This window comes from Quercus robur, chromosome 7 (assembly GCF_932294415.1).
Source record: "Quercus robur chromosome 7, dhQueRobu3.1, whole genome shotgun sequence".
Classification (NCBI taxonomy): Eukaryota; Viridiplantae; Streptophyta; class Magnoliopsida; order Fagales; family Fagaceae; genus Quercus; species Quercus robur.
In genome coordinates, this window is record NC_065540.1 from 40,051,817 (window position 1) to 40,077,412 (window position 25,596).

General features: G+C 33.8%; 3 protein-coding genes across 9 annotated transcripts; all 3 read right to left on the reverse strand.

Moving 5' to 3' along the window:
- Positions 1-667: 667 nt before the first annotated feature.
- LOC126693408 (putative pentatricopeptide repeat-containing protein At1g16830) lies at positions 668-7,207 on the reverse strand. 7 transcript variants are annotated; one of them, XM_050389369.1, is made up of 5 exons: positions 4,916-7,207; positions 4,325-4,421; positions 3,105-3,153; positions 2,798-2,866; positions 668-2,170 (listed from the first exon to the last, which is right to left on the reverse strand). In XM_050389369.1, exon 1 carries the CDS (start codon positions 7,103-7,105, stop codon positions 5,096-5,098), a length of 2,010 nt encoding a protein of 669 aa, XP_050245326.1. In that variant the 5' UTR covers positions 7,106-7,207; the 3' UTR covers positions 668-2,170; positions 2,798-2,866; positions 3,105-3,153; positions 4,325-4,421; positions 4,916-5,095. The 7 variants fall into 7 exon arrangements, with proteins under 7 accessions (XP_050245326.1, XP_050245325.1, XP_050245323.1 ...); XM_050389368.1 differs by having other exon boundaries at positions 3,105-3,349; XM_050389366.1 differs by having other exon boundaries at positions 668-1,480; positions 1,728-2,170; positions 2,798-3,349.
- A 684-nt stretch (positions 7,208-7,891) lies between these two features.
- LOC126693411 (nudix hydrolase 16, mitochondrial-like) lies at positions 7,892-13,757 on the reverse strand. The gene is made up of 5 exons (XM_050389373.1): positions 13,622-13,757; positions 13,393-13,509; positions 13,144-13,252; positions 10,819-10,902; positions 7,892-8,540 (listed from the first exon to the last, which is right to left on the reverse strand). Exons 2-5 carry the CDS (start codon positions 13,461-13,463, stop codon positions 8,235-8,237), a joined length of 570 nt encoding a protein of 189 aa, XP_050245330.1. The 5' UTR covers positions 13,464-13,509; positions 13,622-13,757; the 3' UTR covers positions 7,892-8,234.
- A 2,620-nt stretch (positions 13,758-16,377) lies between these two features.
- On the reverse strand, positions 16,378-25,032 carry LOC126693417 (amino acid transporter AVT1A). The gene is made up of 12 exons (XM_050389377.1): positions 24,599-25,032; positions 21,476-21,762; positions 20,886-21,100; positions 20,462-20,485; positions 20,196-20,376; positions 19,895-20,114; positions 19,676-19,811; positions 19,554-19,577; positions 19,304-19,445; positions 18,106-18,149; positions 17,666-17,728; positions 16,378-16,775 (listed from the first exon to the last, which is right to left on the reverse strand). The coding sequence occupies exons 1-12, from the start codon at positions 24,802-24,804 to the stop codon at positions 16,683-16,685; spliced, it is 1,635 nt and encodes a 544-aa protein (XP_050245334.1). The 5' UTR covers positions 24,805-25,032; the 3' UTR covers positions 16,378-16,682.
- Positions 25,033-25,596: the final 564 nt, after the last annotated feature.

Genomic DNA, 25,596 nt, shown 5'->3' on the forward strand with positions numbered 1-25,596 from the left:
GCACAACGCATGGGCTCGTGGCTAGTATGAGTAAAAGCCAAAAGGCATGTAATAATCAACAAGCTGGACAAAAAGTCTTAAGGATAAAGAAGAGACCCTGAAATGTTTGACCTAGGGCATTGGAAGACCAAAAAATAATAGCTTCATTTGTTCTTTACCTATTTTATGGGACAGATTGAATCTGCTTTTGCCAATTCCTAAGTCTTCAGACAGGTTATCTCATCATCCGGGACATTTAGGTCAAATTAGATGTAGACATGGCCATTGGAAATCAGTTGTGTAAATCTATTATATGTCACCCACAATCATTCATTCACTTTGAGCCTGATTCTAAGTTTCTAACTAAAGTAAGCACACAACCACAAAATACACGACCGCCTTACTCGAAAATATGAAAACAATCTTCTCCATGATTTGGTAACAATAAATCTGATCTAACTTATATCACCATTCTACCAGTTCCTCTAATAATAATAATAATAATAATTAAAAAAAAAAAAAACTTACATCACCATCAAATTCAATTACTAAACACAGTATTAAATGGTTAAACAAGTCAAGCTTTGAATGTCCCTGTTTTGTGGTGGCAAATAAGTAATTCATGATGTCCACCTCTTAATTCTAATAAACCAGGCAAAAATCCAAAATAAAAACAACAATGAACAGCTTGGAAACTAGAGACGTCCATATGTAGGATGCTTTCATATAAAAAAAACAGCAACTTTGTTTCAAATTCAAAGAAGACTAAATTAAAATGAAAAAAAGAAAAGAAAAATACAAGTTACTGTCCTATTCTATCAAATAATGATTGGACTTAAAGTTGGCAGGAGTTCTACCCTAGGGGTGTTTGTAAATCAAAAAAATGCACAATCAGAGAAGTCAGCAGCATACAATCCCATCCACGAACCAAGCAGAAGATCTACACAAGACAGTGGCTACTGACTAATATCAGAAAGACCAGAGAATGTGTCATCAATAAGATTAAGTCCGTCATCAAATGCAGACCCATCTTCTTGGTTCCTTCTTGTGAATCCAAGAATTGGAATTGTGAACGATCATCAAGGGGAGCAAATCTTGGATTTTCATCAAACGGGACTTGATCATCAAAGGCTGAAAATCTTGGACTTTCATCAAATGGGTCCTGATCATCAAGGGCAGAAAATCTTGGATTTTCATGAAATAATTTTCCGATATGTATAAGAGTAACTAATAATTTTCCGATTTGTACTCATTCTGTGCAGATTAGATTTGAATCCTTGACTTCGGCTATGCAAAATGTTCTAAGCCAATTTTTTGGGTTATGTAAACTTGGTTTCCAAGTGGGCAATAAGAGATGAATGAAAGAGAGTCAAGAGACACCTGGGCCATGTTGTCTAGTGGTGTGGCACCGATGTTGATGCAATGATGTTGTTGCCTATGGTTGATGTGGCAAACGTTGTTGAGACACATAGCTAGACCAAATTTGCTGCACTAGGATTAGCTGGAAGTGGAGTGAAGGAGAGATTGTCAGATTCGTGGAATCAATTTCAAGAAAGATGAATATCTGTGAGATTGAGCAATGAGGAAAGAAGTGTATTCAAGACTGCAGTGGTTGAGAAAGAGAGACTATTCTATGCTCGCTGTTTGGAAGAATATTGACTCGCTCAATATCCCATTAGTATCTTGCACGATTCTCAAGCCAAACATTTGGAATTGACCACAACAGAGACTGCCATGAACTTGCTTACCCTTTCTCAGAAAAATAACGTAGCCCTTACGCGACATCGTTCATGTTTTGTCGATTAGCATGCCGGCTTCCATACTAACAATTCAATCATCTTTCAATTTCCCTTATCCTCCCCCCAAAAAATAAATAAAACAAAATAAAATGAATGAACAAAGTTTATTGAACAAAGACGACAAACAATATCATTCTCAAAAAAAGAAGCTATTCCAGCTGTTATTCACTTTGCAACAAACACACCAATAATGCATCAACATGGTTACCATCAATCGAACTCAACTCTTCCTTCAATTCTTCAAGTATTAGAGGCCAGCCATTCAAGTCCTAAAGTATAGAAACTAGCCATTCAAATCTTCAAGTTTTCATCAGAGTCTTCATTAGCCACCATTAGAACCTCTTTTCACAGACCATTTTGCCTAGTTCAATTCACATTCAAGTCTTCAAATACTGAAACCAAGTTGAAATTATATAAAGTTACCAATTGAGCTCCTTACTAATGTTAAACATCACTTTGACAAATATTCATTACTGGAATCCACAACAGTTAAAAGCCACAAATTTAAAGAAAGCTATCAAAAAATTCTCAAATAAAAAAGAGGTTCAACCAAATCACAAGCCCTACAAGAACCGGCAAATCTTTCATTTCCAATTGAAATTATATACTCCATTGAAGTTAAAATTATCAAAAAATCTCCAAGAACACTTAAAGATTTAGCACTTAGTTGAAACCCAATAAAACTTTCTTGTATAGAGCGACAAAATTGAACTCCAGAATACAAACAAGAATAGAAACCAAAAAAAGCAAGAAACTAAAAGTTATCTGCACCTTATCATTATTCATGAATTAAACAAGAGCAGCAAAAAGAATAAAAGCTCATTAACGTATTTCCAAATTCATCAATCAGAGACAATTTGAGAGCAAATGAAATGAGGATAAAAGATCTGTTTCTTCACATTGCCAAACGTTCAAAATAAACAATTAATGCAGCAGGAAAATGAAGGGGTAATAGGATAAAACTCATCAAAATATTGCTAGTTATTAAGAACGTTAATTAGAGGATAAAGAAGCTGTACCATTTCCACATAGCTGTACATGGTGATGATGAACTTTCTGTTTGCAGCTGTAGAACTTGGTGAGCAAGTCTGCAAATAAAAGCAAATAACAGATTCATAATGACATAATTTCAGAACAAAAGCCATAACTGACATTGAGAGGGAGAGAGAGAGAGAGATTTGCCATGGGCTTTCTTGAAATGTTTGAGAAGAATCCAGATGCTTGTCGAATTGAAATATAGAGTAGAAGAGGTTTTAGAGATAAATTGAAAATGTTCTACAAACCCAGAAAATTTAGCCCACAAAAATCAAATTTTCTAAAATTAACCTGAGATTATACTGCAGGAATGGTGAATTGAAGCACCCCATCAACCCATCTGGGTATCAGAGTGAGAAAGATTGGGTATCAGATACAAAGAGAGTGAGAAAATAGTGGAAGCAGTGGTAGAGCACATCAGGCATTAGCAACACATGACACCAACAGCAGTGCAGCACTGCACCACTGCTCAGAAACTTGAAGAAGCAGCTTACTGGGGGATTACATTGGAAATTTTGCATTTTTCAGTGAGATTCCTACAGGTCGGGAATAAGAAAACCACCAGAGATGGTAATTTAAGATTACCACATGAAATTCCTAGGAATATTCTCCAATTCCCTTAACCAAAAGGCCCCTAAGAAACATTATATTACATCATCCACTTCCTCCAAGAAGAAAGAAATAAGAACTGTTAAATGACAACAATATAAATATTATAGAATTGATAACAAGTAAATGATATAAAATTAAATCGCTTATACATATTACTTAATTTTTCCAAAAATCTATACAATTGCACAACTTTCAACTAGATTTTTTTTTATCCATCCTGTTTTTACCTACAAGGCTACAACTTTCCTAAAGCACTTTCTTGCACCTATCTCAGACTTGTTATACGACAATTACCCCAGTCAAAAACACAGGCTTTATATAAATTAAAAAAATAAAACCCAAATGCCCAATTCTTGCACAATTCTCATACTGTCTTAAAATGCTGCCTTTGATTGTTGTTTAGCAACAATATCTCATCGCATCACTCATTACTATAAGGGTCTAATTTGAATAAACAAAGTTCAGTGTCTAGACGATGAAACAGAGGGATTTTCATGATGGATTCTTGATTAACAGGAACACCAAAAAGGGTTTGCAGACTACATTCACAAATTAACAACACTGTTAGCCTTTTAAGTACTTATAATCCAAAATGATGCCATGCAAGCTTCACTTCTTCCCACATTAAAAAGCGATAGGAAACAAATGGTTTTCTCCTTTTTTTTCCCCCTTAATAAAAAACATCCAGACCTTTCTCACCTGAGAACCATCCTTCAATTATTTAACTCAAACTAGGTAGAACTTAAGGAGCCTCTTCCAACATCATAACTGGAGCACTAGAACACAAAACCTTCAAATAGAAGGGAATGAATGTATCATAAAAACCACAGGAATTGAGGAAATTTAACTTTTTCCTATAATTTGGAAAATATTAAGAAAAAATATACTGATGCAAATACCTTTGGTGAGGTACTTCTACCATCTCCATCAACCTAGTGTTTAAAAGATATATCCTGGCAAAAGCTTAACCCTCCTTACAAGCTCATCCTTCAATAGCTGCACATCCATTTGCGACAAATAAATGCAATGAAAAAGATAAATCAATACAATTACAATTGCTAACCATATATATAATATTTATAAGAGCATGCTTTACATTTTAAAACTCATGCATCTCAGCTTGTAGCACATATTTTCATAAAATTTCTAAGCAACCAAAAAAAAACACTTGCAAGGAACAAAGACTAATTAAATAAAGTTGATAACCAAAATTATAGTACTAAATTAGAGGTTTTAGGGTTGAGAAATAGCCTTCCATTTAGAGAGAATAAATACAGTAGCTAGTTTTATACAATTTATATCTCAACTGATGCAGTTTAAGCTTTCATAGTTTGGTATTAACTAAGTTAAATAAGCAATGTGATCAATGTTTAAAATATAAACCATCAGCAAATCCTGAACTGACAACACATCATAAGAAAAAACCCGGAAGACCAAATAATTAAATACGAGTGAGTAGGCAGAATAGAAACTATAGATAACAATATTACCTTCAAGATACCTGCCAAGAGCTTTGTAGCTCAGTGGCATAGCCTGCTCTCCATTATTCCAGTGTTTGAATCCCCCCTCCCCTACTGTTGTAATTATTGAATTATCAAAAAACAACCTTCACGATGCCTGACAAAAATACAGAAGAATCTCTGATCTATGGAGAAAAGATCAAATGAATCTCAACCCACTGAAGCAGCCACATCAGAAAGGTCCTCAGAGCCAGATGTGCCCACAAACGGATCATTTTCCAAATATCCTTTTAACAATAAGCTCCCAACATCTACTTTCAGACCTTGGACATGTTCTTCAGATAAAGGCACACAGATTGCATTAGCTGGTATTAACCCGAGATCTCTCATCTCAATTAAGAGATTAACGGCTGAATTAGAATTGTGGGATCTACAAAGGAACTCACATAACCTAAAGTAATTATTACAACTGAGTTCTATCCTTGCATCAATCATCTCTTGTAGCAACTCTATCACCATTTTAAGATCTCTTTCTCTACAAAAGATATAGAGCATTACGTTATATGTATGTGCATTGGGAGTTATATTGACCTCCTTCATCTGGTTATATAGGGTGCAAGCCTCTCCAAATCTACCACTCTTAAGAAGTCCACGGATAGCAACTGTGTATGATACAGCATCAAGTGGATGCTTCTCTACAACTGCTTTCCTAAATACTCTAATGGCCTTATAAAATTTTCCAGCCTTTACAAGTCCATCTGTAATTACAGTATGGATGTAAGCATCCTGACCAGGATAATTCATGATGATCCCATAGTACACATTAACTGCTTCATCAACTCTTCTCGCTCCACATAGTCCACTAAGTAATCCAACAAAACTATACTTATCTGGCGTAAAACCTCTATCAAGCATATCACTATATAACTCCACAGCAAGACTTGGAAACCCCGCGTTACAAAAATAAATTAGCAGTGCATTACAAACCACCAAGTCTGCTTCTATGACAAGTCCATGGACTAATTTGGGCAAGAGAGAAAACCTCTTAGACAAACATATGGTAGATAACAAAGAACAAAATGTATAAGAATCAGGTGCCATTTTTTGAGTTTCTAAATTTACAAAAACATCAACCGCATCATCATACCTTCCAACCTTGGAGAAACAGTCTATTAATACATTACAAAGAACCAAGTCAGGGGCATAACCTTTGGATTTCATGATATTTAAAACATGGAATGCATCACCAATCATTTTTGATTCCATAAGCCCCTTTATTAAAGTAGTATATGTTACAATATTTGGAGAACAACCAGTCTTACCCATCTTCTCCAATAGACTACACGCAATATCAATTCTATGCAGCCGGCAAAACCCATCAATAAGTATACTCCATGCATTCACAGATAATGGAATGCCCAAAATAATCATTCGACCCAACACTTGATATGCCTCCACTAACATACCCAACTTGCAAAAATAATTCAAAATCATCTCAAATGTCTCAACATTCGGGTAATACCCCATTCCCAACATCATTGTAAAAATCTCCCGAACACGAACCAAATCATTCAACTTACAAAAATTACACAATGCAATATTAAATGTCAAAAAATTAGGCAACTGGGTCTCCTTAAAAACCTTAATGGCTACATCAACACGCCCAATCTTGAACAATATATCCATAATTACATTACGCGCAAACGTGTTGGGCTCAAAACCAGAGCAACCCATTTGCTCAAAAGCCTCAAAAACCATGTCATACATTCCTCCACGCCAATAAATCCTCAACAAAAGCAAAAAAGTTTGTGCCTTTGGAACACACCCAATACTCTCTAACCCCCAAACAACCCCTCCAACTGTCTCATACCGTTGCATAAGGCGGTTAACCACACCGACCATGTGGTCAAACGCAGTGGTATTATGGAAATAATTGGGTTGCTTAGCACACCATAGAAAGAAGCTCAATGCAATCAAATCAGAAGTGCAGTTCAGTAAGGTGGAATGTACAATCTGATGAGTGAGAGTGATAAACAGCTTGTTATTTTTCTCGGGAAAATGTTGATGATTTTCACGGAATTTTTTATACTGGGTAGTTGGGTTAGTTGCACATACCGTCGCTGCCGAGGAGAGAAAACGAAGTGGCAGAACTGGTGCAATGAAGAAGAGGCGATTTGGGGTTGACTGTAAGAAACTCCATCTATAATACCTCCATAACATTTCCAGGAAAATTTTTATTTTCCCAGAAACCAAACGAAGCGAGTAGAGAAGACGAGCATGGTGGGCGGCTAGAGCTACCTCCGGTGTGATAAATGGCCTAACCCAAGTAACCCATTCCTCTTTATATATTGAGGGGCCAATAATTAATATATGAAAAGTGCATATCTATAATTGCAAAAATAAATACTAGCGATTGAATACCTTACAATTTGGTCCTTTATTATTATTATATTTATATATATTTTTTTATTGCTGATACAGTAATAATTTTTCTTTTCAATCAAGCAAAAAGTTCCTATCATTCAAATCTTCCATCTCTAACCAAACACACATAAGAGAAAACTAAATATTTTCTATCCCAACCAAACGAAACTAGGCATTTTAGGGATTTTGGTTATATACCAAATTTTCTACTATTGAATAGGGAAGCTTTGTTTTGAGAAAGAGAAGCATTTATATGATTTTTCAAATGAAATCAAGACACACATTTTAAAAAATTTTAGATATATATTATGACATTTCTAAATAAAAAATACTTCTACTTCGATTTATTTTCTCATGATTAACTTATTATGTTAATTCATTAATGAAAATGTATTATTTTGATTATTATTTTTTAAATCTTTTTATTTTGTATAACATTAACATACATACCTAACTATAACAATGATTGTATACTAAATAACCCAATCAAATCATGTGTTTAAAATATGATTATCTTGAACATAAAATTTATTTTGATTACCTATATAACAAAGAAAGATATATTCAAAACTATTAACAAAAAAAAAAAAATCAATCAATCAGTGATTTCTAAAATATGAAAAACCAACAAGGGAAATTTGAGTACACTCATGCGAAAAAATAAATATATTACAGTTTACATATATTCATCATCACTTTTTGATGCAGATTTTGACAATGGACCTCTCTAGTAAAACTGTAAAAGTACTAGAGTCCAGCCTCTAAATTTAGAGTATCAGCAAGCAGGAAGCCAGAAATTTGAAACCATTATAAATTTAGAATGCTATACTTCGCCATTGCCTCAAAAAAGGGCCTATTAACTGCCTATACCTAACTTTGAAGGAGAAAAAGCACCAAAATCAACTTCACAAAGGTGGTCTCTTTCTCAATTCTGAACTGGGGTTGGGGTTGAATCAGGCAAAATTAGAGGATTCTCTTCCTTTGAATTGCTTAATACTTGATCAGCATGCCACTTTGAGAAACCTTCAAGTGACTCTTGCATCCATGGATACTGGCAACACTCCTTTGCTTTAGGGACTGTTAGCCAACTTCTCTGACGAGTGTTCTGTTCTGGCCAAGACTCAAGTTCCTCAGTCACAAGCAAGGCAAACATGGCAGCTTTGCACAAACCATCTGGACAAAACTCATCTTGCAGGGTTTTGCTCTTAAAAATGTAGTCCCCCAGAAAATGCTGGGGAAAAAAGACAGCCTTTATTCTATAAACAAATGGAACTGCTGGACAAAAGATGTCATTTCCAACTAAAACACACAAAATTAACCTTTTATGCCAGAAATGGCATCAAGGGATATCAAGCAATATGTTTTGCAGGAATATTAGAAACTCCCTATTTTCTTTAACAGTAGAGTGGTTAAACAAAGAAATAAACACTTCATTAATTTCAAATTTTACTTTTAACAACAGCAAAAGCAGGAAAAAAGCAGCCAAGAAACCAATAAGGTCATCCTAAATTTATACAAATATTGAAATCTTGTTCTTTTTATTTTTATTTTTATTTTTTATAATTTTTGTTAGGGATTAGAAAAAAAAAGGAAAAGAAAACCCTCCCTCATTGAAAGTAAAGTTACTGTTCTATAACAATATATGTATGTACACAAAAGTAACCACAAACATGATTGAATATCAACTAAATGCCTCCTCCAACCCCAATCATTCTGAAACTTCAACATAAACTTCTGCCCATAAGCCATGTCTTCAACTTAGGGCTCCATTGCCCTTGTTGTTGGGAGGCAAAGAAGAAAGGTAAAAATCCATTTAATGATAATCCAGGTCAATGGATTAAAATTAAATAAGGATTTTTTTAACAAAACTTTACAGATGGATTTGAGAGAAAAGAACACTTCAGCAAAGAAAAGGAGAAGAAATAAGAAAGAGATTCAAAGATGGAGGAGAGAAGAATGTGAGAGGCAATCCCAATAAAAGATTAGACTAGAAGGTTTATGCAAGGACCAAATATTTAAGGTAATGGATCCATCCCTAAACAGGGATTCCACCTCACCTCCCATTGGGCAACACGAGGACTAACTGAATACACAACCAAGATATAGGGAGGGGGCTATCACAATGTAGTTGTGGCATGTGACTCCAATGCATTTCATGATCAGATATGCTTCCACAATGAATTTAAAATAACTCTTGCATTTTGGCTCCCTTATTGTGCACCCAAAGCTCACAGTTGCATGCAGCACTGCTAATTCTTTCCTTGTAGGCTTTGATGCCTTGAAGTATTTTTCATTCGTTTCAATGAAAAAAAAAAAAAAAAAAAAAAAATCTTCCTTGATGTCCTTGCACATAAAGTGATGCTCTTGTCTTTGATTGATTGATCAGACAATAATTTCAAGCTGGTAAGCTAATATTTTTGTTGCGTTTGAGAATTTGCTGGTGTATTACTGGGGAACAACTCAATGTTTCAAAGATTGTAGTGCAGTTGGCGTTTGTTAAATCTAGGAAGTCAGATTGGTATGTGACAATAGTTTAAAACACTTGTACTTCAGGACTCTACATTTTATTTGATATAAGAGATTGAGAGTCTATGCGTGCACAAGTACACTTAAATATTTTTTCAGGAATCACACTATTATTGGTGGTGGTAAAATATTAACTTAAATCTTGGAGAGGAATCACAGTATGTAAGAAAGAGATTTAATGCAATTGACATCTAAAGGCTGCACTTTATCTGTCTCCAAATTCACACACATGAATACTAAAAGCCACAGTCTAAGCATGGGTGTCATGCTGGTAAAGGCCATTGTCATACAGGTATTGGCCCTTTTCATAAAAGAGACCTTTGATTGAATTTTACATACACCAAGGAATAGCGGGTTCCAAGGGGTGGTAGAGGGACACCAGCTGATGAATAACCGATAGGCTAATGGGCTGCCAATGGACCAGAAAAATTAGGGAAAGAAGTAAGGTCAATATATCTTTTCATAATTATGAATCGCTTAGAATTGCAATTGAATGTTAGCAAGATACATTGCAGATCAAAATTGTTTTCTTAGTCTTCCATAAAAGGTTATGCTTGACTTTTACTAACAGGAGGTAGATGTCTTCCAAGAATACATATCCCATGCCCATGTCATCTATTGAAGAAAAAGAACAGGATGTTCTAACTCTTTGTACTTCCACATAATCCTTAGGGTACTGATGGGAAAGTTTCCAAAGTGCTTAATGGATATCTATTCTAAAATTCCTACATGAATATGTTAATCTATGAAAGGAAATGGGGATTTCTTAATCGAATACATGTGTCAACTCATTCACACTCACTAACAAATGTGTGCACAAACAAACACACTTCCACATACACACACAATTGACTTAATAAATTACAAACTCTTTCAGCCTCCTAAAAGAGCAACTCTATCAAACCATTGAAAGATGATAATACAATTAAGACTTGAAAAATAGCATACATAGAGCAAAAGATAACAAAGTCATTTCTCCATACCACTAAATTGCCTCGAACTCCAGCCTCTTCTAAAGCTTCACGTTTTGCTGCCTCCTCAACCGTCTCATCATTTTCCCAGCCACCCTATAACCGAACAAATCGCAACAGCAAAAGCACAAATAGTAATTTATTATTTCTAATTCCTTTTGGGAGACAATGAAATATTAATACTAACTTGGTCTGTAACAAATCAATGATTATCACTCTGTTATCAACATTTCACTGAATGTTATGCATGCAATTAAGACTATTATATAAAAAAATTTACAATATAAATTAAAAAAAAAAAAAAAAAACTGTGGAACTTGGTGGCCATTCAGGCATAAAAAACCATATGGAATTCAGTTTTGGCTCTAACAGTAAGGGAGAAAGAGAGATGCTTTTTGCGCAAGGATAGGAAAACAGAATTTCGCAGGAGGTTGATATGAAGCTTAGGGAGGTGAGAAGTGCTTATGATGTGGATGTAGGAAAAGCCAAGATGACTCGTGTTTTCATTCCTTTTCTTGCTATTGCAGCCAGGGGAAAAAGAAGGGGGGGGGGGGGGGTTGTGGGGGGATTGGCAATGTCATTTCTGGACTTACTTGATACCGCTTCTCATAAACAAGCAAAAGTGGGATAGAATATGAATAGAAAGGGGATGTAGAAATGTTTAAGATGTAATCTTTCATAGAGCTCTGAATGATTAGGAGGCAAAGGCAGTTTAAAAATCGTTTGATGAGTATATTGTGGTCTCTGTTGTGGAAGAACACCTGTACTAAAATTGAAACTTTGAAGCCTTGGCAGACAATTACAATATGAATTTTTCAACAAAACAAGATCCAGGTTCAATGGCTCTTCCAGGCTGACGGCTTATTGCACAAATTTATCATTAAAACTTACCTTATAAGTAGAAATTGGAAATCTCTAATAAAATTTGCAAGTGAAAAAGGAAGGGGAAGAAAATATAAACCATTGTTCAAGGTCTTTGGAACATCTTAATGTTCCACTTTTGGTGCTTGTTGTGTGCTTCTAGAAGTAGATACTAATTACTGGTTTCTTGCTAGATTGGTGAGATCCAATAAGTTCACTTCAAAGTCTTGGAATGTGGTCTGCTATGTAATTTCTGATACTTTTCTAGAAAGTGAAATGTTAATATTCTCAAAATCACCTAACTACTTGTTTCAAGAGGTACTACTATTAAGACTCACATTCTTGGCTGCTAGTATTGAAAAAGCCTGTAAAGTTTGTCACTGGGATTCTTGGGAGCCCATCTTTTCAGGATGAGGCACTTTTAGGGGTAGAAGGGCTTTGCATTTTAGGCCATTTAATCTTTTTTGGTATACATCTTACCAAACTGGATTCAATTCATCATGATAAGATTTCTGCTTTCAACAAGAGAGAGAGAGATTTCTTAAACACCATTGATTTCTGTGTTTCACAAGTTGAATGACTAGCTTAATCTGTTGCTTTTGGCAACCAAAAATTAGTTACAATTTTTTAGTGTATCCATTCCAAATTATATTCAACATTCCTTTCTAGAATTTAATGGTTTACAACAAAAGTTGTACTTGCTCTAAAACTATTTGAAGCTAACCCCAGCTTGATCGCCAAAGTCATGCCACAACAACATCAACAAAACCTTAGTCCTAAAATTTTGGGGTTGGCTATCTCCAAACTCATACCATTAACAGTTAATTTTACCCGTTGTCCATGCATTTGTGTTATGCACTGCTGTAGACTTTTACAAGGGCTTAACCACCATACTCATTAATTAACCTAAAGAAATAAGTTGCCTAACACCTTCCCACTCTCGAATCTAGCTTCCATTTCTTGCACCTTTCCACTCTCGAATCTAGTTTCCATTTCTTGCATCTATCAACAAGTCATTTCTTATAATGAATATCAGGGCACATCCTCATCCCCCCACCAAAAAAAAAGAAAAAGCATCGACATAAAAAAAAAAACAGTTTCGAACATTCCGTTTGCTGTCAAAAGGCAAACATAGTACATACAGAAGTACTGTCTTAAATCCTAAGTATATATATACATTCAAGCTAAGTGAAAAGTGAAAACTTTCAAGGACAGCAAATACGAATAAAATCGTTATATGCAAGTATTCAATAATACACAGCTTTACAAGACGTGACAACAAAAGAAAACATAACACAATCGGAGAAGACAACAAAAGACAAGTGATAACGGCCAAAACTAATCAACCACAATAAAAAGCCTTATATTCTCTTTTTTTTTTTTTTTTTTTTCCTTTCTTAATTTAAAATTTTAATATAACAAAGATTCTGATTCTAAAACATAAAAAAATACAATCATAAAAGAAAAATTATAAACCTTAGGGAAGAGAAGACCACGTCCACTAGTTGAATTGATCATGAGTAGCTCCACAACATCATTATCCAACGTTCCATCACTATTTTTACTAATCTTAAAAGGAATACACCTGCCATATTTTATATATATAAATATAATACATAACCAAATTAATTTGCAAAAGAAAATTTTAGCAACCATATATAGCCAATATTATTTTTGAAAGACTGTAAGAAAATGAAGCAATACATATATATATAACATATATACCCAGCAACAAGACGGCAACCGTCCTTGTAACGTTGCAGATGGCGACCAGTACGAGCCACCAATTCTGACATTTCTTCTGCTTCTTGACTGCTGCCCTTCTCTGTTCTTTCCTTCCAACTTAAAAAAAAAAAAAAAAAAAAAAAAAAAAAAACAATAATTTCACTACTTTCTATATATGACAAATTAACACCCGCCACGAGACGACAACTAAAGAGTACATGTGACCGACCTTAATTAAACTAGAGAATTCATAGCCTGACTGACTCCAAAATTTTGTGAGAGTTTTTGTTGCATCAAACCTGCTTATTAGCTTTCAAAATCCAAATTTTTTTTTTTTTTTCTTTTTTCTGAAAGAAAATATTAGAATGGGATGGAAATAAATATGCATGCAAAGCACGGGGAGGCAACTGGCCAGGAGAGACGGTGAAAGGTCAACAGTGGGGTCCACGATGCTTTAGGTCTATTCTACGCTTTTCTCTTTTTTATTTTTTATTTTTTTTTATTTTTTATTTTTTTTTTAGATAATAATCATTTAAGTACTGATTCTCTAATTTTCTTTTAATAGACTTAAAAAAAAATTATTATTATTATTTTAAAAATGCTAAACTGAAAATTTTTAGTAGTCTTTTTCAGAAAAGAAACAAGGATCATGATTAGCCACAAATTTTTTTTCCTTGGTCATGTTTAATGCATCGCTGTATTTTACTTTTTTTTTTTTTAGATAGAAATCATACTCTAATTTAATTTAAGTATATGTTTATGTTAATCAAACCAAATCTGAGCATACTTACATTACATTTCCAAGGATCCAAGTTTAGAGATATCACAATTTTAGGAATCTAAATACGAGAATATATCTTTATTCATAATATTGTTGCCCATTTTTGTACCTAATATTTTGCTAGAATTTATTTATTTATTTGGTTAAAATATAGGATTTTAAAATAGCATACATAAGCAAATAATTTTTCTTTTTTTTTTTAAATGTTGGCAATTTTGAAAATTTATAATTAAAAAAAATCTCATACAGTACTATTCTGCCTTATTCGTTGGGCATGTTGCATGCTGTGTCATTTGTCACACAATGATACAAATCCCACTTTCCAATTAGAAGACTATGACTATAGTATTATGTCATGTTTGAAAATGACTATATGTCAATATAGTTGGCTTTATGTATTCAAAATCTGCAATAATGACCGCTTTCAAAAAAAAAAAAAAAAAATCTGCAATAATGACCATAATAGACTTCAACTTGGTCCAGTTTTTGCGGTTGCATATATGATACCAAATAATATTAAAAAAAAAAAAAAAAAAAAAAAAGAGAGAATATCATGCCTTACACTTTCATTAGAAATTTGTTAATAGTGCCAAAAACCTCTATGTGGAATGAATTGAATTCTCTCCATTTGAAACAAATTTGTTTTTTAATTCTGATTAAATATTATAGATTCATTTTTTATTTATTTATAATTCTGATTAAATATTATATAAATTTAAAGATGTAATATAAGGCGAGCTTGAGTTTAAAGCCTATTTGGTGAAGAAGAATTAAGTTTGGGGATAATAATAATAAAATGAAAAATTATATAAAAAGACCCAAAGTTTAAATCCTAATTCAGGTCATAGTTTTTTTTTTTTTTTTATAATTTTTTTTAAATATATATTTTTATATTAAAGTCTCATAAATATTAAACAATTTCAATTTGAATCTTATATCCATGTCCTCGTTGTTCTATGCAATAACTAAGTAGAGAAAATGGCGAAACTTTTGATAAAACTTAAGTAATTAGTTTTGATTTTCTAGCAATCACTTTCTTACACTAAACAAAACTTTCACTCTCTAAGAGGAGTTTTCTCTCTCTACCATCTTTGTTCAATAGCTACTAAATTTATTTATAAACAAGCTCTAAGTAAAACACAGAAGTTAATCAATGATTTCCCACTTTTCCCTACTTCATTTATATTTGAACAAAGGCTTCAAATATAAATGATTGCATAAATTTTGGACTTTAATTGACAAAATTAAAAACTTAGGATTTAATTCGAAAAGGTTCCGTATGAACAACAACAAACCAGTGTGTACTCCAGTGAAAGTGAATGAAAAACTACACTCAAATGATGTTGCAGAGAAATATGACATAAATCCAGAACATTTTTATGTAATTTTTCCAAATAATAATAATAATAAGTTGCCTACTTTGTCTTGAAAGTGGAATGCAAAGTTGTTCCACCATGTTCCAACACTCACCTTGGTTGAATCTTCATTCATGTTCATTGATTTGGAAAACACCAAAATTTTGATTCCTAGAGGCCTTTTTGACACACTAGCAATTCCACTCGCATTTAGTGCTTTTTTTATTTTTAATATTTTGGATGAGATGTTTGGGGCTCTCTTGAACTAGGGTAATGCCTTTGGCTCAAGGCTAAACTAAAAGGCCAACTCTGCAGTGTGCTTTTACTAGGGAATGATGAATGCCACTTCTTTTCTAACCAAAAAACATTCTTAGATTTATTGCCCTACATGTCATTCTCTGATTCGTCAAAATTAAAGAGCTTTACTTTATAAGAGGATTTGGTTGCAGGGTAGGATATGATATACGATATGAATTGAGAATGAAGACAAAAGGGTATCTGAAATGCCATCTATAATTAGATGCTACAAAATCTATGAGAAATGGCTTTATTGCTTAAAATAACCTAGTGTACAGATTTAGAATCGTTTTTCAGTTAAAAAGGCTAAAGTCCAGAGGCTCTCTGACAAGAACCATTAAAATGCTTGTCACTTTGTTCTAAGGTCAAAAGACTCAAAACACTAGTTTTTAGTAAATTAGATACACACTGAGACTTGCGTGCACATAAACACAAAGTATTTGAGTAAAAACAAAAAGGGATTACCACTGCACACCTTGTTACAATGGTCACTCCACAAGTATAAATGCTTGTGGGGTGTGGGAGGTAAAGGCCGAGATTTAAGAGAAGGGATTGCAGTAAGCGAAGGACATAAGTATCATCATTACGGAAATTACAGCTAGAGTGACTGTTGATCTTCTTCAATGTTACAAATGATAATATCAATGTATTCAGTACAAAAATTACCATAAAAAAATGTGTTTAATACAAGTCCTTAAAGGCTACATTTAAAGATATAATTGAGTTTCAGCATTCAAAAGGTCTAATTCCTGGCTATAATCTGTGACTTGAATATTTAGTGTGATGCAAAGAGAATGCACATACCACAGGGATGGGTATTTACCAGAATTATTGACATGTTGAACCATTTGAATATTTCAGTAACTATTCACAATGTCTGACACTGAAGAATATGTTCCAACAGTTGCACAAATGACACCCAATACAGCTATTGTGGTACTTGAAACAATCTGATTATGTAGGTGAAGAGAAATAGTGTCAAGAAAGGTAGGAAAAAAAAAAAAAAAAAAAAGAGGACATGAATATAGTAAGTAAAGAAAAACATGCAAACATAAATGGCACTAGCTTTTCTGGAAGAGTGCAAGAAAATAGGGGGGGGGGGGGGGGTGGGGAAAGAATATTGAAACGTGTTTTGTATATGGATCCCTAATAAGTCTCCTTTATGGTCTTATTGTAAGAACCAGTCTTGCATGGGAAAAATATAAACCAGGAATAACTGTCTCAAAAAATTTTGTTTTGAGAAACCGAGAGGGACTTGAAGGGCCGGGTCTTCTTACTTATTGCCATTACATTTATTCAGCCTTAAGATCCTCCTACAACAAATTCTTTTCCTCTGATTTGAAAGACACTTTGCAGGGGATAATCAATGAATTTAAATTTACATTTGCTATTGAGTCAGTATTCACTGTCCTAACCACTTTCATTGTTGAAGTAGAACTCACCATCTTATTAAATTAGTTTATTCTAGATCCACCTAATGGCCTTCTTTTCTTTTCTTTTTTATTTTTAATTTTCCCATCATCAGATTTCACCATGCCATAAAGGAGATATTTTTAGGTATCATTTTGGGTTCTACTGTTTACAGCTAGTAATGGGCATATTTTTAAATTTTAAGGAATTAGTCCTATCTGCAATAAACAGAGCCCACAACTATAGTCTTCATATCAGCCGTTATCTAAAGTGACATGGTGTTGTGTAGCACCAAATTGCTGTCAGATTCTTCCCCCATATGTATAGAATAATTTTCTTCCAAAATGATTTTGAATAAAGAATATATATATATATATATATAGAGAGAGAGAGAGAGAGAGAGAGAGAGAGAGAGTAAAACTCTGCTTACCTGTGTCCTTGTAGCTTTATTCCCCTTGATTTTTAAAAAACATAAAGCTGGCATTATTATTGACTGGATCAAAGACACATCCATCCATTAAAACATGTTATGTCATATTGGTTGGCATAAATCAGCATTTCAGAAACAATGCAGGCTATATACACCACAAACCAAGTGAATTTGTGTTTTGCAAGTGCAGAAACATTTATATCAAATTACAATGGCTTATGAAAATTAATGATCTTTTACGTCATGTTGCCCTCCAGAATCTTTGTTTAATAAAGTCAAACAAAATTCCTTTTCTTTAAGTAAAAGTTTCTTGACGAGTTTTGTGAAGAATCATCATTAAAATATTTAGAATGTTATAAAAAAAAATGATTGTATGGAATTCTTACATGAAATTGATGTGGACTACAACTATGTATATATTGAACAAAGTGAAAGCTTACCACAATTATACTGAAGAGAGAACCAATTAAAGCCATAACAAGACCTGCAACCATTAAAAAAAAGAAAAAAGAGACTATTAAGTAATTGAGTTCACTTGATAGCCCAAGAAGTTGTTGAAGCTGGAAGAGAATGAATCAGAAGTTGCAACTATTTCCACCAAATCCTTACAGGTTACACCTATAAAACGTTTCTAAATTGAAAGTAAGAAAAATTAATTACAAGAAACATATTTAGATGCATGATTATTTTTGTTTTGTAAAAAAATTAGTCAGCAGGATAAAAAACTGAAAATTGCAATGTCACCAAAGTGGCATTAGTTCAAAAATGACCTAGTAAGAATCAACCCCTAGCTGACCTAATTCAGAATTTGAATTAAATCCAACCTTGATCCTAATCCATTTATACAAATGCCAATCCAATTGCATCAGGGTCAGCAAAGGACAAGTTACTTGACACCACATTGGAAATACATGTAATATAGAACTACTTATATTTAATTGAAAGGATTCTTGCAGGACTGCAGCACATACTTCATAGCTTGTGCAGTGATTAAGCAATTCATTACATATTGCAAGGTCTCTAGGCTTGGTTTGAACAAAATACTTCATAGCATTGGGCAAGAGGCTCAATCCGACTTGAATTGCCAACCCTTTAAACCCCAGAATATTTAGAAAACTACAATTATTATCACATAAAAATAATTATCAATAATTCACGGGAGTATCATCAACATCAAGCAATCTTGTATGGTACATCACCCTTACCTTCTATCCCACTGTGTAGTGTAATTGACTCTAGAATGTAATGTAGTTACCATGTACGTTGTCAAAATGTAAAACACTTAGCTGACCACTCATTCGTTCCATCAAACGTAGTACAGATATACAACCTTCATCTATTTGTTTTGATTACTTATGAAATCAGATAACATGATTTCCCTCAGATTGCATAATTCGTGATCAAGTTAATTGCTGACTAGGTTATATTGCAACTGTACAATCAAAATAACTTACAAAAGAGCATATGGGTTTATGTTGAACAAAAGTATATTATATTTAATTGCAGGATATGGTAGACAAGTTTTATGTCCAGAATCAAGTGAGTTTGCTGATAATATTTTGATACCTTTTACTATCTAACTAATAATATAAAATGAAACTAAGAACTGAATTATTTGCCTTAAGTCAGATTATTTACCAAAAAAGGGAAGAAGAAAAGCCACACAAACTGAAGAAGCAACAAGTGCTGTTCTTAAAAGGACATAACACCAGAGACTATTTGAAACTCCAACCGGCAGCAGCTCCTCTATACTCCTTGCCAAAGGGTTCATCAATAGCGCATATTTGTTCAATGTTAAGGAATCAAAATCAATAAAAAGAATGCAGATAATGATTTAAAAAATGTAGCCTAATTTGATTTCAATAAATAAGTAATATTTGTAAAAAGGATATTTAGTGCCCGGATTAATAACCTGCAGAAAGCAGGAAAGCCAAGCTTAGAATCCACATAAATGTTCATGACCCAAGTTCAAACACAAACATTGCATTTCCATGACAATCTCATACTTACTGTTGTCCAAATTGCAACTTTGGAAACAAAAGCTTCTGGTGGCATATTCAAAGTTATCTGGGACAATGTATTTTGACCATAAATGAGATACCCCATCACTGCAACACCCCCGTATATCAAGACACACAAAAGAAAACTGCACAAAAAGATGAAGTCAAGGCATGCGAGAATAGAAGACAAGTACAATGTGAGCCCAATCTAAACAACAAAGTTGTTTACCATATTAGGAGTGCCTTGCTAAATTTTGTCTTGTCAGCCATTGAGTGGTAGATATTTGGAAAAACAGAATGCCCAGAAAAGCAAAATCCATATGCACCAATGACAAATGGAATGCCACTCCAGTTCACTACTTGAGCAGTTTGAGGGAACTCAATTCCATCTATTGTACCAAGGAAAAGTACACATAGGGCTATCAAAACTGTTGCAAGGACCCCACCAGCTGCAAAATAGATGACAAGAATTCAGATGTCTGTGCAATTTCAAGAACCAATGGAGGCCTGCCAGAACATGTTTGCAATACCTGAAAGGTATGAGATCACGCGGAGATCCCTCAACCAAACGGTTGGCAGAACAATCAGGGCAATTAGAATTCCAAACAAGTGCATGGAGTCCAGATGAACACCAGCCCAATCCAATGATGTTCCAGGGAATAGCTTGGTGAGATTATCTCCTTCTAAAATAATAAATTCTACACAATAGGACTGAACATATGGAAAATAAGTGGATTAACTTGACCAAGATTGAAGGGAATATAATCCAAGGATTCAGAATCAGCGTGTCACTTACATATAATTCACCGTACAAAACAATCTGCACCAGGATCCAAAAAAATCAATAACATCAGAGATATTGGACACAAAATAAATCAAGGAGATGAGTAAAATAATTCATTTTCATCTCCCACGATTAACACTTCAAAAAAGTTCATAAGAAAATGGGGCTAAACAATAGAATTCAAAATAAATTAATTGTAGACAAATTATCATGTCTGTATATACGCAATGAACTAACCAAACATGAGATTAAATTGAATCCATCCAATTTAAACTAATCGATGTTAATTCAAGAGTTAAGATGTTCCGAATAAATTCTTAAACTGTAAAGGAATAGAGAACCAACAGTTTGGTATCAACAACTATAAAGAACTAGCCTGACCAATTTAAAAAAAAAAAAGATATCCTGTTTCCATTTGAAGTTTCAAGCAACTCACAGCTATGAAAAGACGTCCATATCTTCCAAAAGCAGCTTCTCCTAAATCTGGGTAGGTTATGATGCTTTCTTTGCTCTCAAAGCAGTATCTCAGGAGGGAGGCAGTGTAATAACATACAACTGCAAAAAAACCTAGGACTACCAAACTTGCCCAGCCACCTTCTTTCACCGTGTAAGGTGTAGAAAGAAGCCCAACTCCAGCCAGCACATTAATGCCTGCCTCAAAAAAAAGTGAAATTATAAAACTATTCCAAAGATGGTCAGAAGATAATAAGTTCAAATTATAAAACATACACAGATGTCAAAAACTTCATTCATAATAATTTCAGTAAGTTATGTCATTACTCAAAGTTGAATCTCTGCTTCCTGGTATCTATTAAGGATAAATGAGAACATAAGAGATAAACAACTATTAAACTTTATATAATACATTAGTCATTCTCTTCCGATGATGAGTATTGGTTATTTGATACCTTTTCACATATATCAGGAATTTCTCCACCAGTAATAGAATGTATGATATATCAAAAAGAGGCTCAGATCAGATATCTAATTGTAATGGTAACAAAACACTAGAATATCATAGCTTACCATTGAAGACAGTCTGAGTAAGGCTGCAACCATGACCAATGGGTAACTCCCCAGTAACCTGCTTATGAAATGAGGCTTCCTCTGACAATGATGATTGTGCCCTTGAGATCCTATCCAAGTCTTGCTTTTGATAACTTCTTTCATAATCAGACAATAAAGGAGACTTTCCAAGGAGGTCTAAATTACTTTTAGAATGATTGTCAAATCCAAAAGATGTAACACTTGGGCTAGGACCAAGATATCCAAAATTTGGTGATGCTGCGATGGTATAAGAATCGGTAGTCTCTCTGCAAGAATTATGTGAATCATGTTAGGAACATATGTCACTTAGAATTGGCTAATTCTTTGACAAAATGCATTTTACTTGTAATTGGGTAGATCTAGGTTGTGTTTAATACTTCAAGGAATAAAAGTTCAAGTCCAAGTGTTAAAGCTATGCAAATTTGTCCAAGAATTAAGTGAAAAAATGCTGCATTTTAAAACCCGACAGTTAGCTTAGATAGCATCTATCGAGGTTTAAAAGGCATGTTTATCCCGATGCTTGACAACTGCTTGATAGATAACCTATCTATCGAGATTTACGAAAATCAGTTTTTCAGATTTGATTTCACACATATCTGTGTATACTTGTTTAGGTTTTCTTTTTTCTCACAACCCTAAACATATATAAGAATTATTTTAAGGCTCGTCACAGCTAATGAAACTTGATGCAAAGGTTTTGTTCAAACACATTGTGACTGGAGACAAATTTGCCCTAGTTCATCTTTCTCTTGAAGAAATTGCTGCGTTTGTACGCTGTAGGGTTTTGTAACCAAGGAACTTCGTGATCTTCATCATGTTGATGAACTAAAAAGCTTTGCAACTAACATCCTTCTCAAGTTTGTGGTTAGTCACGTACTTGGATCTGTGCATCGATTGGTTAGTCATATATTGGGAGTCGTGCATTGAAAATGAGAGATTGTCACTACAAAACAAGTCCAATTGTGTATTAGGGTAAGAGTTCAACTATAAGTTGGTATAAGACACTAAGATTTCTTTACTTGTAACCGCTTGTTGTGATAATAGTGGATTCTTGAGAGTGGTGACCTTAAATCACCCGGTGGAGGTTTTGCCTTGGAGGTTTTCCCCATTTGTAAACAAATCACCGTGTCAACTTTATTTTCCGTTGCATATTAACTTAGTTGGTGATTTGTTTGTGTTACCACACGTATTGCATGCTAATTGAATTAATTAATTAACTTAGCTAATTAATTAGTTAATTCATCACAAGAGGTTAATACATTCTTGACCTATCACGTATGTACTATACAATATTGTACTTGATAATTTGTTCAGATGAATTCAAAGTACATACATATGCTTTGGGTGTCTTATCAATTTAAGCACCAGGCTGTAGGACATATTGATGTGGCAATTGGCAAAGCTAGCTAAGTTACTTATTCATGTTTTCATGTGTGTGAAAAAAATCGTTTTCAATTCTATAATTCTAGAATTTGCATCACATTGCTTAGTTCATGTGTGCAAAACATTCGTTTCCGGCAAGATATTCTTTCTAGATAGGTGGATAGATAGGGCTACTAGTTGCTTGATCAGGACCCTAGCTTTATTGCAAGCCAAAAACCAAGACCAATTCCCCTTCCCTTTCTATCCACAATAGTAGAAACAAAGGACTTCCCTACACCCAAAATTATATGTAATGTAATGCTTGGTATGTATTATGTATCATATGAGCATGATAAATATTTGTACTTCCTATGTGTCATCAAACACACCCTAAAATATCCAAGAGCACTCTAACCAATAACCATGATAATACCATTTGTTGCCACATAGGTTACTGAACTTAACATATAATTGGAGGAATATGATTTCCTAAACCAATCCTCCATTTTAAGAGTCTGTTGAAAATTAACACATAAACAGGCTATGGACAGTAATATATATATATTTTCACAATATTCATCAAGCTATTCAATACTGACATCTTAAATCTCATCATGTTCACCAATATCCTTGTTGGGGCAAATTATTGTCCCTCTAGCATAGGCAAATTGACTTAACAGAAATATCATCCCCTAAACCACAAAGCTTTGATGCAGTCTAGTTATATGACCTTGTAAATGGGCAAGCTCCTCCTCCCACACACTTCCAAGGGGTGGCAATGACACTATTGCCATTCTAAAAGTTCACTTAAGACAACCTAGACACATGTTTGGATTGAAGCGTATGAAATGAAACTCCATACATTTCAAACTAAATCTGAATAAAATATACAAAATTATTTGATACCCTAAACTACTGATTTTAGATTGTAAATTCGGTTCAGCACTATGATGCTTAAAGTAACATATAGGCTAAGGTTGAAATGAAAACTCATAAGTTGAACAGGATTACTGGCTAAAACCACATCTCAAGCAGACTAATTAGACAATCTAAGCTTAGTTGAAGCCCCTTAGTTCCAAAAAAAAAGCATAAAGTGCGGACATTACCTAATTCTTGATAAAATTTTGGAGTTTAAATGTTAGTGACCATAGAACATGTCTGACATACTGGCTTATTTTCATGCATGTCAAACAGAAAAGCTAGAATGTACCACATATACACGTGACCTTATTTATATGACTTATCTGCCAAACTATTAGTCCCCACTGTCTCTAACTACCTAGGCAGTCCCCACATTAACTGTTCATTAACATTGATTTGAAAGAGTTTTATGGGCTAGTTCTTTGTGCAACAAAAACTTTTTATTCAGAAGGAAAAAAAGAAGTACCACTCATAAAAAAATTAAAATTAAAAAAAAAAAAAAAAAACCTACTCAAACTCTCTTTGGTTCAATAGAAATTATTATCCAATATTTTCTAATGTCCAAATAAAAGCCCTAAATAATTCTCAAAAAAAAAAAAAAATGTACATACAAGCTGTTTTTCATCCCAAGTGAAAGAGAGAGAGAGAGAGAGTCAATTTCCAGTTAAAATTTTATTTTAGTCTACAGAATTTTAAATGACTTGACATTGAATATATAAAAACAAAATTAAGTTTTTTTGAAATTGGTATTTTCTTGACTGTTTCAAATTATTAATTTTTATGCAAAACCAAACGGAGAAGATTGTGGAAAACACTTACCTATAACTCTTTGGCCATTGCTGAGAAATGAAAGAACTAGAAGGAGAACCCTGTAAACCTCCTTCAACATTTTCAATATCACTGCTGCTAATATTACTACCAGCACCAGCACCACCATAACTCTTGTTCACTTCAAAAACATCATCAACACTCTCATCCAACAAAAACTGTTCAGCTTCTCTCCCCTTATCCTTTTCTGCAGCCATTTTGCACTATCCACTGGGATGACCTCTCTCTAGCCACACACACAATACCAAGCAACTTAAAAAGGCTGTCTTTTTTGTTTCTGGGTTCTTTGTCTTCTTGGGAAATTTATAGTATTGAGAGACATGTCGCGAAGGATCCAGAGTGTACTTGGAAGCGGTCCAAAATATGAGTCACTGACAAGTCTTTTCTGAGTGAGTTTGGGTTAAAGGTTCACCGCAACGGGGTTTTCTTTTTCCTTCTTTTTAACAGTTCTATAAACCGCCGCAAGTTTTGCCGCAGCTATTCAATGCGTCAAATAATGACCGTTTGATTGTCACTTCACTTAGACTAACTATCTTTTCTCCACCACTTCTAGTCTATCATGTAGACAGTTGTGATACAAATTGTGCAGTTTTACCTGGTCTAAGAATTTTTCCGCATTTTAGGCAAGTACTATTTGGAACAATTCACTTTATGAACAAAAAGAGAGTTGTGAAAAAATTTGTCCTCTCTTTACCAGGTTGTTAAAAAAAAAAGAAAAAGAAAAAAAAGCCTAAAGTTTCAAAATTAGGATATCTAATTCTAGTATATTAGACCATTAGCAGCTTATTCTAGTATTTTAATGAATATTTTAACAATTGAGCCCAAAATAATTATTTTTGGCCCCCTCCTCCCAATAAGTTACAAATTGGCCCATGAAAATGATAAAATCCAATTGGCAAATAACTATACTATAACATCTGTATTACTGTGTTGGTTGTTTCTTACTATTTCTTCTTAGATTCAAGCTATTTTTTTTATGAATGTTAAGA

Excerpts from the sequence above, each read along its gene's own strand:
- LOC126693417 (XM_050389377.1), bottom strand. The coding sequence starts at position 24,804 with ATGGCTGCAGAAAAGGATAAGGGGAGAGAAGCTGAACAGTTTTTGTTG. Across the intron at positions 21,101-21,475 it reads TACTCAGACTGTCTTCAATG|GCATTAATGTGCTGGCTGGA; the intron begins GTAAGCTATGAT and ends TTTTTGAGGCAG. Across the intron at positions 17,729-18,105 it reads CTCTCTTCAGTATAATTGTG|TCAATAATAATGCCAGCTTT; the intron begins GTAAGCTTTCAC and ends TCTTTGATCCAG.
- LOC126693411 (XM_050389373.1), bottom strand. The coding sequence starts at position 13,463 with ATGTCAGAATTGGTGGCTCGTACTGGTCGCCATCTGCAACGTTACAAG. Across the intron at positions 13,253-13,392 it reads GGTTGCCGTCTTGTTGCTGG|GTGTATTCCTTTTAAGATTA; the intron begins GTATATATGTTA and ends AAAATATGGCAG. Across the intron at positions 8,541-10,818 it reads GAGTTCGAGGCAATTTAGTG|CATTTTCTGGGGGACTACAT; the intron begins GTATGGAGAAAT and ends TTTTTTCCCCAG.
- LOC126693408 (XM_050389364.1), bottom strand. The coding sequence starts at position 7,105 with ATGTTATGGAGGTATTATAGATGGAGTTTCTTACAGTCAACCCCAAAT.